Raw genomic sequence first — 12,548 nt, 5'->3', positions numbered from 1 at the left:
ATTAAAGGGCATTGAGTATGTGATTGTGACAAGCTTTTTGCAGAACCCATGGAAAAAGGAGAGGCTTAAGAAGTAATATCAACCTCTTCTTCTATAATCAAGTTGGTTTACAAAATAACACGCGTGGAAAAAAAAGAGGTTTCCAAATGTGACGGTAGACTAATGTTTTGTTGTGTGTAGTTGCATCGAAGAAGCAATATTTAGAGCACCCAGGATTTCGATTGATTTTCTCCCAAGTTGCATCCTTGTTGATGCTCATTGAGAATGCGGCCCTTGAGAGTGACACTAGGGCAAAGCCACCTTTTTTGGCGGTGGAGGGTAGTGGGCAACAAGCATTGCTGAGAGAGCACAACAAGATGCTATGGAGGAGGCCTTTGACTTGTTGACTTGTGAGGAAAGTCAAACTCCAAAATAAGCTTTGATTTGGGAGGGTCATGGGAAGGTGTGTATGGGGAGGCGGGAGAAATGCGTGTATTGGATGGGGGTGAAAAGGGTCAAAGGGGCTTGGGCAAGAGGGCTTATGGGGATCGATGAAATATGGGGAGAGAGAGAGAGAGAGAGAGAGAAGGCTTTTGTTTTTCTTATGGTGCGCTAGCTAATCTATATAATATATAGGGGGGGGAGAGAGAGAGAGAGAGAGAGAGAGAGAGAGAGAGAGAGATCTAGTGGGAGGAGAGAAGGGTGGTGGTGCGTGAGCACGTCTTGTGCATGTAACTGATTCTCCCTCCTCTCTCTCTCTCTCTCTTCTTCTTTCCTCTCTCTCTCTCTCTATGATTATGCAATCTTGACACTAGCATCTCTCTCTCTCTCTCTCTCTCTCTCTCTCTCTCTCCGTCTGAGCTCCCGACTGCAGCTGGCGACTGGCTTTCTCTAGTTACCCGGAGGCGAAAGACAAGGCGGGGCGCGAGTTGTGTGTGTTCTTTTTTCCTCCAGCTTGCTTCTTTCTTTTCGCTCCCATTCTGCGGCTTCCTTTCACGACTCCCCAGCTCGTATCCTGGCCCTTGCATGCCCTCCAATCGTGTCTCCTCGTGGTCTGTAGCCCCCTCCACCAGCCGTACGTCCCCAGCTCCTTTCTCCTCCTCCTCCTCCTCCCCCTCCTCCTCCTCCCCCCCCCCCCCCGCCCAATCAAATAAATCCCAGATTCACCATTGGCTTATGAATCCAGGGGCGACCCCACCCCCCAAACACACACACACGCACACGCACGCACGAGCCTGCCTCCTTGCCCCCTACCATTCATAACTGATAATCTCCCGGCCTGATCACTCGTAGCAAAACTGCCCTTCCCTTCCCTCCCCTGCCACCCCCCCCCCCCGCCCCTTTCTTTCCTTTCCAACTGCCTCTCCTTATAATTGCCTTTGCTCCAACCCCAAGCCCCCACATCAGCCACAGTTCTTCAGTGGCTTGCTTCCTCTCCAGACTGCAAGCTAGCTACCCATCCTCTTATACCTCGCTTTTTGATTAACCCAGCGGCCTCCCTAATCAATCGAATGCAGACCCTGCAGCATACCTTCCCGACTTATGCATCCCAGCATACTACAACACCACACATCAAGCAGAACTTGCTTTTAGTTTCAAACCTGAACTTCAAGCATTCCTGATTGAATCCATATAGATCTGCCAAAGCTTCATCGGTCAAATTGCCCCTCATTCAAACTCAGATGGCTGTTGCAGCAGCCATCAAGAACGGTGAATATGTGGACAACACGACAGTCGAGATGCTTGGGAAAAACCGCAAAAGTAACAAAAACACTCGTGTCGTTGCCAGTCTCACATGCCTGCAGTTTGGATTTGCTGTCTATGCCACATTCCTGCTCTACTTTATGAGCCCAACAGTGGATGTGGTGACGGACACAAACGGATCATGGACATCTAGTATTGCAAAGCAATGGAAGGGCATCATGTCATATGGACCCATTTACCGCAGGCAACTGGTGGAATTGTCCAAAGACCCTCGATTCAATGATGCTAATCCTATCACACCGCAAGCAGTGTGTGAGTTTGAACAGATACAGTTTGAGCAGAAGAAATCCAATGATACTAAGATGCTAACTTTGAAGAGAGAGCTCTTTGCTGACATTATGCGGTTTCAACAGGAAACAAGAGGTTGTGAGACATTAGATGAGCTCATGGCTCTTCCATCAGTATGGGACAACAAAAAAAATCAACCTAAGATTACTGTTATTCTTAACCATTTCAAAAGAAAGACGCTATGTGCACAATTAGACGCACTACTAGGTCAAACAATTCCCTTTCACAATGTGTGGGTGCTAGCATTTGGCAGCCCAAACGAGGAGTCCTTGAGACAGATTGTGCAGAGCTATAATAACTCAAAGATCAGTTTTGTAAGCTCTACATACGACTTTAAATATTATGGTCGGTTCCAAATGGCACTGCAAGCAGAAGGGGCTGACTACGTTTACATCCTGGATGATGACATGATCCCAGGAAGAAAAATGCTGCAAATTCTCTCTCATATTGCTGGTACTAAGAAGTATGGCAATGCTGTCTTAGGAAGCATTGGTAGGATTTTACCATTCAGACAGAAGGATTACAGCTTTCCCAGCTATAGGAAATTTGGCTCCAAAGAAGCAGGCATCTACTTGCCAGACCCTGCTTACGACATTGTGGTAAACAAGATAGTGCAGGTGGATTTCCTTTCAAGCTCTTGGTTTCTTTCTGCAGAGCTGGTGAAGACTGTTTTCATTGAGACACCATTCACATTTGCAACAGGAGAGGACCTTCATTTGAGGTATATACCTAATGAGGCTCAGCACTTGTTTGCAACAGACATGCATATCATGATCTTTGACACTAGAATACATTTACTCCTGGTTTTGCGCATTCCAAAAGGCATATGCTACACATTTTCTGCCTGCTTGTTCAAAACATAGTGATGTACGTCTTTTGCAATCGAAGTGGTTGAATGGTATCAAGCCTTCTACGTATGGTTGAGAACAAGATAGCCATGTCTCACTTCCATCGTTAGCCATTAGATGATGTCATTATAAACAAAATATATTCCGGTAGTCTACTGCTTAGCCAAGCAGTCATGCAATATGCTAATGTACTGTTTGTGTGTGTGTGTGTGAACCAAAACAGCTACCAGCTCCAGAAGTACAGAGATGCAGGCTCTTATGTTGTACCTATCAACCCAAAAGATAAGGACACCTGGGGGGACAGTGAGCACAGGTTAGCCCAGATCTCAGAAACAACAGTGATCTTCAAAGATATTGTGCAGGTAAGAGATGATCAATGGTGGAGGACTTTCTCCAGAGGATACGTGACCCAGTGGGCTGCTATGTATCCCCAGCAGGCAGATGCTTTTATTTATGCTCACTCCATGCAAGATGTTGCGGACCTTGCTCCTCTCATTCAACGCTTTCGTTCAACTCCTCAGAAGAAAGCTTTTATGGTGGTGCCCGGGGGTTCTCTTTGCCCTTGTGAAGAAGCCGCATTGAAGCTCGGATGGCCTGCTGGCTCATGCCATGACCGTCGATTCAAAATCTTTGACCTTGAAGTTGGGTCTATTGCCCACTCTGTGCCCTCTGACATCACTCTCATGCAGGAGGTCTATGGTGCCATCAAAGGGCTCATTAAAATACATTCCCCTGCTCTAGTTGTGGCTATTGGAGATGTGCCAACAAGTGTCAAAGACGCCCTGTCTATGGCTGTTTCCCGAAATGGAAGAAACACATCCCTTGTACTACTGCCCCGAAATGCAATTACTCATTCTGTATGGATGGCCAGCCTTCGTTTACAAGCACTGCAGCGTGAGTTCTCTGCAAATCTACTTAAGTGTTGATAAATTTCTCAAAAAAACTAACTGTGCACTTACTTTTTGGGGAAATAACTCTCTACAGCTCTAGTTTGCATTGCCTCATAGGAGCTGCGAACCGACTTATAGTTTGTAGATGCTTCGTGTACTACAGAACCTGACACTATGGCATGAGATGATGGTCGGCTCATGGCATAGAAACTTGAAGCATAACATAGACACATCCAAATCAAGATTCTTAGTAGCAATAAGTTGCACATTACACCATTTCCATACTTATCTAAGTCTATGTCTTCGTGTCACATGCTTATCGGTCAGTGCACATAGCACTCACAGGAGCTGCAAGCTGAAATCTGCACAGCAACTATCTAATAGTACAACATGTGTACACCTGCAGCTAAATAATCTGTCGCTTTCTTGCCTTCTTTGTTTAAAGTAGCTTATTCCATCTCATAAAAAAGACATTGCTTCTTGCAGAATGGAGTAAAATGAGCATCTCAGTAAACATAATCACCCAGAACAGGGCCAAATCTCTCCAGCGACTATTGAAATCAATCATAAACGCCTACTACCTCGGTGACCCAATCACCATCACCTTCAACATGGATAGCAAGGTGGATGATGAGACACTGCAGGTAGTGAACAGTTTTGATTGGCCACATGGTCCAAAGATTATCCAAGCAATGCATAAAAAGAAGAAGAAGAAGAAGAAGAAGAAGAAGAAGAAGAAGAAGAAGAAGAAGAAGAAGAAGAAGAAGAAGAAGAATAATGACATAGAGGTCTCCCCTTTCTATTACATGTGGCTCAAGTATGCACTGCTGGCCTACCACTACGACCCGTTTGTGTCCTTGCCTGAGCTGAGCGCCATAGCCTTATACACACCAAGGCTGGTAGAGGTGGTGAAGGAGCGACCCAAATGGAATGCAACTGATTTCTTTAAGGCTCTGCATCCAAACATGCCCTATTTGCATCAATTGCCCTGCAGCTGGGGATCCCTTTTCTTCCCCAAGCACTGGAGAGAGTTCTACAAGTACATGGGTATGAGATTCACTGAGGATGCCAAGCAGAACCCGGTTCAGATACCAAAATCCAGGACCAATGGATGGCAGGCATCATGGAAGAAGTTCCTGATAGACATGATGTATCTGAGGGGCTATGTGGCCCTATATCCAAACTATCCTGATCAGGCAAGTTTCTCCACTAATCACATGGAGCCTGGGGCTCACATAAACGCCTCTGACAATGTGGTGAAGCACAAGAAGGAGGACTTCGAGGTGCCCTTGCTGCAGCAAGAATTCTGGGCCCTGCTGCCCCAGCAGAAGCTCCCTCCGGCAAGCAGGCTGCCTGTGCTTAATCTCTTCAACCAGGCCACCAGCCTCAAGGGCATCAGAGGTGCCGGAGCCAAGCTCAAGCAGGACGTGCTAGAGTGCCAAGATGGAGAGATCGTGACAGTCAATCCCGTGACCGGTTCTCCTTCCCAATGCACCAGGATCTAGCAGGCGAAGAGGCCTGGCGGCTTGTAATGACATTTCCCAATGGGGGAACATTCAATTGGTTGGCAGGTGCTCGCCCCCCCCGCCCTATCTCTCAGCCCCTTCAAGCGCCCTCACCATGTAATGTCTAATCACCTAGAATGGCCATCATATGGCTTCGAGGCTTGTGTTTCCGAGCTTTCCCCATCAAAGCCTCTCGGCAATGGCCTCTAACCTCCTTGCACTATCATTTCTTTGGATTCTTTTCAATGCAAAAATGCTACTTGAACTTGTAACAAGTCAACAAGTCTAATCCAATGTTTACTAATGTTTGGAAAATTTGATGTAAGTTGTGAATGTCTTTCTTCACATTTGCTACCATAGATAGAGGTTATGTGCAATGCGTGTATGCCATCACTTAACATTGGACATACAAAACTTCGGTCCACAAAAGTTGGCACACAACATACAACACAATGGAAGTATTAAAAGGCCACCATTAGAGGGTAGTAAAGGTTACATTCACAAAGTTTTGAATTCATAATTGTTTATTCAATCACAAGCCGCCTAAAGCTTGATCTATAGCGTCTTTGTCTTGGCCATCGTGCAAACACCTTTCTCTCACTACAATGCAATTACATGGGATCTCTTCAACAAAAAACAAGCATAAATAGGCAAATTGCTAGCCTTTGTGGATTCTAAATCTACAAACACCAAATATTTTATGCTAACAAAAAGGATTGGGGCGAACAAGGAGAGTATAAAAGTATTTCTCCTTCTCCTTCCTCATTCCTAAATCATAAAAAACCAACGCTATGTAGTTTGTCTCATCATAGAAAACAACTATGAATATGGTCATTTTGTGCATAGAAAAATAGCATAGCGTTCATTGTACTTATTGAATGCAAAACCCACCTTTCATGTTACAATCACAAGAAAGTTGACAAACAATAGGAGTCACTTTCATCATTTTAAGCATGTTATTAACAAAGATACATACTTCAAAGGGACTTCGTCCTACTTGATGTTAGAAGTGGGGAGGTAAAGTTCTTGGAAAGAAGGGCAAGATTGTAAATCCATTTTCTAGATACTTTTGAGATTCAAATTCAACTCTAAGTGGAGTGAGTTCTAAGTGGTTCAAAATCAAGTTTGTAGAACCCAAACTTAGTGTAATTGCAAATTTCAAGGTGTGAGGATTCCAAGGATTTGAGGGTTGGCAAACATAGAAGCTACAATGTCAAAAATATGCTAAGTTGGTTTAATTTCCAATATTAATTAGATAATTGCACAAGAATTTGGTACCTAAATCTTAGTTCTACACACATATATCTTCTACTCACAACTTGAATTTTTGAGTTATCATTGTCTGTACCTTTGTGGCATTGCATGGCTTGAGAGAAGAAGGGTCATGATGTTTTCTTGCTAGTTTTAATATTTTGTTTCGGATCATGCTTTGCCTTAACAATGAAGGTTAGAGGTCATAACGCCGTGGCCCTTATTTACTTGTTTGATTTGTTTACGGATGTCAATATCTAGTTCAAACGAGGCTCGAGCCAATGATCGTGACACATTCGCGAATCATAGAATACCTTGCCCGTGCAATGAACACAATATGGCTATTTGATAGCATCGTTGCACTACCATAGCGCACATATACATCCTTGTCAGCATCATTTTTTGTGTGTGTATGCGTTTATGTAAAGACATAGTGAGAGAGAGAGAGAGAGAGAGAGAGAGAGAGAGAGAGAGAGAGAGAGAGAGAGAGAGAGAGAGAGAGAGAGAGAGAGAGAGAGAGAGAGAGAGAGAGAGAGAGAGAGAGAGGTATTAGAAAGAGAGACGTATTGGAAAGAGAAAAGTTGATAGAAACACAAGGAGAAGGGATAGAGAAAAAGGAGAAAATCACTATAATCTCCATTTTTTCAAGGTAATGTCATCAATTTCCCCTCCAAAAGCATGCATTTAACTCTCAAATCGAGCACATAGAAATCCCTTAGTAGTTCAATTAGCACTAATCTTAGTATTTGGTTTAAATGAAAAATTTAAAAATTGTTGCCATCATCCAAAATGTCAAGTTGCACTGAGAAGTCAAATCACCGTGGTCAATTTGAATCCCCACCCCACTAAGGCCGATTTTCGTGATCCAATAGAATCACTTTGAAAAGAATTGATCAAAGTAAGCTAACCAAAGCAGAAAGGTGCTTTATTAAAACATTAACATAACCTCAAGAATCCATGGTTTGCCGTGACACTTTTAGCATTAAGCATTTTGCATTTGAAAGGAGATTAAGGAATGCTCTGAGTGAATACAAAAGCATATTCCCCTCTCATCACCTAACACACCTCCCCTTGTCCACCAACTACCCTCTTATCAAATCACCCTCTTGATCACTAAATAAACTCACCATTGACTCTTGACTCATCCTACTAATCCACTCATCATTCTCTCAATCATCAACTCTCATCTTCATCATCCAGCCAGTCACTCTCTATCATAATCCTCTCGTCATCTTCTCACCACCCATTGAGTTAGGACAATTCAATCTAACTGTAGTTGATGGATTCAAGGTTCAACCATTGGGGGTGCAAATAGATTGGCCAATCAGAATTGTCAAAGTTTTGTTCAAGGTCAACTTTGTTGTTATGAAAGGAGTAGACTATGACCTACTCGGTCAAACATGAATGAATAATGCAGATCTCATCAAGGATTGGAAAAATAGTCTCATCTTCCTAGGCAATCAAAAAGAGGTAATTTGCATTGAAATGGAATGTTGGAAGACAACCCCTCTTGACCTCGATAAAATCTCATCATGCTTGAAGGGTGATTACCCTCTGACCACCCAACCATTGGCAATATATATTCCCTCTCCCAAGGATGAGCAAGATTGCATGCATGTTCTCACTACCATAGAATTGCTATTTATAGAAGAATTGGAGTATCGACCAGTCTATGAGTGCATGGGTCAGAGACTTGCACTAGAATCTGTATTTCTTACACTTGAACTATCCATGGGACCCATTTTAGTACTTCTCTTCAGGATGGCCCTTGACTCAAATTTCACCCCATTCTAGGGCTATCCAATCCCCATAGATAAACTTGCACTACATAAGATCCTAAGTTAGTGGAGGCCATGTTCTTGTAACCAATTCGATGCTAATTTGACTATCTTCAAAGACCTTTTAAATAGCCCCACATGGCAATGGATACTAGATTTGTACCAAGACTTGTTTGATTTCTACAACAACCATTTCATTTCACAAATGCAGAAGCAAGGCATATATGCTGAAGGGATAGATAAGTAACTCTGAGGATTATTCCTCAATTCAAGATAATGAAGACTCAAATTCAAACTCAGTGGATTATGACAATGGCTGCACCATTGAGAAAATTTGCTTAGATCCTAAGCCCTCACAAGTTGAGACCTTGCTCAGTGATGCCAGAATCATCAAAGTGATGTTTGAATTGGTATGGCTTAATTATCTCAAATTTCTTGATCATAAATAAGCTAGGCATCAAAGTTATAGTCTTGACCCCAAGATATTCTTAGCTAAACATGACCAAGAGAAAGTCTAGGAGGATACTACTACCAATGCTAACACTCATTTAGAAGAAGATCATGATTCTGACCTAGAAATATCACAACCGCCACAAACTCTAAAATCCAAAACTAAACTTCTAGTCCATGTGTGAAGAAAACGCTTGAGGCATGATGCATATAATGATAAGTTAGAATCTAGGACCCATAAGAAGCCATGTGACCTACTACCTCACTTCATGAAATTTAGGAAAAAGGATTGACAAGTAATTGTATTGCTTGAAGCTAAGCATGAAGGAACATCTAGTGAACCTATTGAAAGACCAACAAAAGTCAAAGAGGTGAATATCATTGAGCTCGGGGAATCCGATAAACTCCTATACATTGCTAAAGTCCTCACTGAAGAGAATGAAGCATAGCTTGTAGAATTTTTGAAAGAATATTAGGATATCTTTGCATGGAACTCATTGGACCTTAAGGGCTTATGATAGAAAGTCCTTACACATGTGATTCCACTCAAGCTTGATTGCAAGCCTGCAAAAGAGAGACCATATCCCATGAATCCTCACTATGCCTATCATGCCAAGGAAGAGATTGAGAAATGAAAAGAAGTAAGATTCATTTATGAAATTGAGCATACTCATTGGATATCACCATTGTTGTGGTACTCAGGAAAAATAGTGAAATTCAAGTATGCATTAATTATAAAAAATTGAACGTCGCAACATTATGAGATCATTATTCTCTACCCTATACAAATCATATGATTGAGTGAGTGGCAAGGAAGGAAGCTTATAGCTTCTTAGCTAGCTTTTTAGGGTATAATCAGGTACAAGTCCACCTGGATGATAGACCAAAAACTACCTTTACTACACAATGGGGAGTCTTTGCATACATTGTTATGCTGTTTAGGCTGAATAATGCACTCACTTACAACTCTTCAAAGGCTTGTGTGTACCATTTTTAAAGGTATTCTTAGGAAGTTGCTTGAGTTGTTTGTGGATGATCTTTATATCCATTCTAGTTGAGAGGAGAGCTTTGAGAAACTCTGGCTCATCTTTGAGCAATGTCATCTTAGTATCACTTGTCCTTGAATCCTCTAAAATGCCAATTTTGGATAAACATGGCATCATCCTGGGTAATGTTGTATCCAAAAATGGAATTGCCACCACAAACACAACCAAGGTTAAAGTTATTATGATCCTTTCTCCACCACTAATCCAAAGGGGGTATGGTGATTTCCTGGTCATATTGGGTACTATCACCGTTTTGTGCTCAATTGTGTTACAATAGATTGACCACTTTATAAGGTACTAGTCACCTAGGCATGGATAGGAATGCCAAGCCTCCTATGAAGCCTTAAAAAAAGCTCTCATAACAACACTCATTGTAAGAGCCCTAGATTGAACAATCACATATCATGTAACATTGACACTTCCAAGATTGCAATTGGAGCATGTTGCACCAACTTGGTGAACACAACATGGATTTCCTTGTGAGCTTTGCCAACTGCCGAAAGCTCACTGAGACTAAGATGAACTATTCAACCATAGAAGGCAACGACTTAGCAAAGGTTTATGCTATAAAAAAGTTTTGTCATTATCATCCCATTGTGCCTTTTACTTTCTTTGTGGACCATCAAGCGTTTCTTTATCTTGTCTTGTGCAATTGGATGCCTTACTCATTGGCTCCTCTTACTGATGGAGTTTAACTTTTCTGTTGTTGTGCAAAAGGGCAAATAACACTTCATTTTGTAGACCACTCATTGCAAGCAACCAAAGAGGAAAAAAGGCCATAAAAGTTGATGATCAACTCCCCAACTTATTCCATATTCTTCAAGAAGCTCAGCTCTTCAAGGTTGACTTAATTCCTTAATGTGTTGACAACATAGTCCAAATCCTTGAAGAAGGTCTGCCAGAATTACCAATCATGATGAAACCATGTCTCAAATACCTCTTAATTAAAACCTAACATTATCAATTTATTGTTAATCAATTGTATCATCCAGGGAAAGATATTGTTCTTGGGAGATGCATTTGTGAAAATGAGTTTGAGGCTATGCTACAAGAAGCTCATGGTGGTATCATCAAAGGATACTTCGATGCAACCTCCACATCTAGAAAGGTGCTTCAATTGAAATCATGGTGACCCACTCTTTTTTAGGATGCTCCTTGATTTTTTTAGCACTGTGATGAGTGCCAATGGAGAAAATTGCCTCTCAAAAAGGATAAAATGAAGCTTACACTAGTAATTGCATGTGAACCCTTCAAGAAGTGGGATATAGACTTCATGGGATCCATCTACCCAATCACTCAATACTCATAGGCTCGATATGTCATCGTGCCCATATATTATATGACAAAATGGGTAGAGGTAGGGCCACCCATAAAAATGATGTGAAAACCATTGCTCAATTTAGCTAAGAGAAGGTCACCTCATGTTTTGGATGTCCCATTGAGATCATTAGTGAGATCAATGGATGCACTTCCTCAATGAAGTGATTTAGTATCTCTTGTCCACATTCTTGATTATCCATCGAACAAAGTGCTTATTAATGTCTTGACAAAAATAGTTTCAACTTTGTGATCAGATTGGAATCACAAACTCATGGTAGGACTTTGGGCCTATCGCATGGCCCACAAGACTACTACATGTTGAACTCCTTTTTGCCTTACATACAATACCAATGCCATTAGGCTTGTAGAGTTCTTGATTCCAACTTGTAAATTTCTATCCAAGAGTGATGGGAAGGCATTAAGGCTTATGATTAGCACTTGGAAGAACTTGAGTGCTTAACAAAAACTTGATGACTACTAGTAACTCATGTCTTGCTTGGTGAGAAGGCCTGATGCAAAGCCTGGTTTGATAGACACACCAAATAAAGATAGATCATTCAATAAGGGATATCTAATCTTGCTCTACTCAATTAAAGGCCATAAGCAAAGATTAAAATTACGAGGTGTTGGACCTTTTCATGTCCATATGATCAGTAGAATAGGAAATGTTGAGCTAAAAACCCTAGACTGCCAATCCACCAACCATTTTAATGGTAGCCAAACTAAGTACTATCCACTTGGGTATCCATTTCATGAACCACCCATGGAAAATGAAAAGATTCTTGTGCATGGGGGGTGCACCCATAAGAAATCATCTATATAACATGCATTCAAAGGATAATAAGAAATACCCTTTCTTTACATGCTATGAGGTCTTTAAATGACCCCTTTTACTTTGCTAAACTTATGGATTTTTTAAATTATAATTTAAAAATATTTTTTGTAAATATAATCTTATAAATGTTATTGAATATAATACCCTTTCTTTTGAACTCACATGGTATCTTACATGTTCCATAAGGTGGACCCCTCGAGGTCCTACGTGCTACGGGTAGAATAGACATGTTATGAATAATTTGAGCAATACCAACACCTAATCTTACACCTGTCCACAACCAAAGTAAATGCTAGAGCTATCACCATTAGCAACATGGATCCCACAAATGAGCCTTTGATCCCAACTGCATACCTTCACATACGCCTTCCCTCAACTCGCTTAATGATGATCGACACTCTCATTGATGAGTAATTCGACCACAATACCCTACCATAATGATATTGGAGTACACTAGTGCAACCATTATTACAACCAACTACTATGAAGTTGAATCCCTATCGAGGATGACCTTACACATTGTTGGGTCATTGTAAACTGATGATCATGATCAAGATTGAAAGTATTCCACTTCTCTTCTGTGTTCTCCCAAAT

At 41.5% G+C, this 12,548-nt stretch overlaps 1 protein-coding gene across 1 annotated transcript; it reads left to right on the top strand.

The window, feature by feature from the left end:
• The first annotated feature begins 1,172 nt into the window (after window positions 1-1,172).
• LOC148039981 (uncharacterized) lies at window positions 1,173-5,590 on the top strand. The gene is made up of 3 exons (XM_087695515.1): window positions 1,173-2,752; window positions 3,103-3,773; window positions 4,256-5,590. The coding sequence occupies exons 1-3, from the start codon at window positions 1,662-1,664 to the stop codon at window positions 5,272-5,274; spliced, it is 2,781 nt and encodes a 926-aa protein (XP_087551641.1). The 5' UTR covers window positions 1,173-1,661; the 3' UTR covers window positions 5,275-5,590.
• The last annotated feature ends 6,958 nt before the right edge of the window (window positions 5,591-12,548 follow it).

This window comes from Lygodium microphyllum, chromosome 2 (genome assembly GCF_053477565.2).
Source record: "Lygodium microphyllum isolate KBCC chromosome 2, Lygodium_microphyllum_v1.1.10, whole genome shotgun sequence".
NCBI lineage: Eukaryota > Viridiplantae > Streptophyta > Polypodiopsida > Schizaeales > Lygodiaceae > Lygodium > Lygodium microphyllum.
This window is presented reverse-complemented; position numbering and strand designations above follow the sequence as displayed.

Coding starts and splice junctions, on each gene's coding strand:
- LOC148039981 (XM_087695515.1), top strand. CDS start 1,662: ATGGCTGTTGCAGCAGCCATCAAGAACGGTGAATATGTGGACAACACG. Junction 2,753..3,102: donor GGAGAGGACCTTCATTTGAG/GTATATACCTAA, acceptor GAACCAAAACAG/CTACCAGCTCCAGAAGTACA. Junction 3,774..4,255: donor TCGTTTACAAGCACTGCAGC/GTGAGTTCTCTG, acceptor TGCTTCTTGCAG/AATGGAGTAAAATGAGCATC.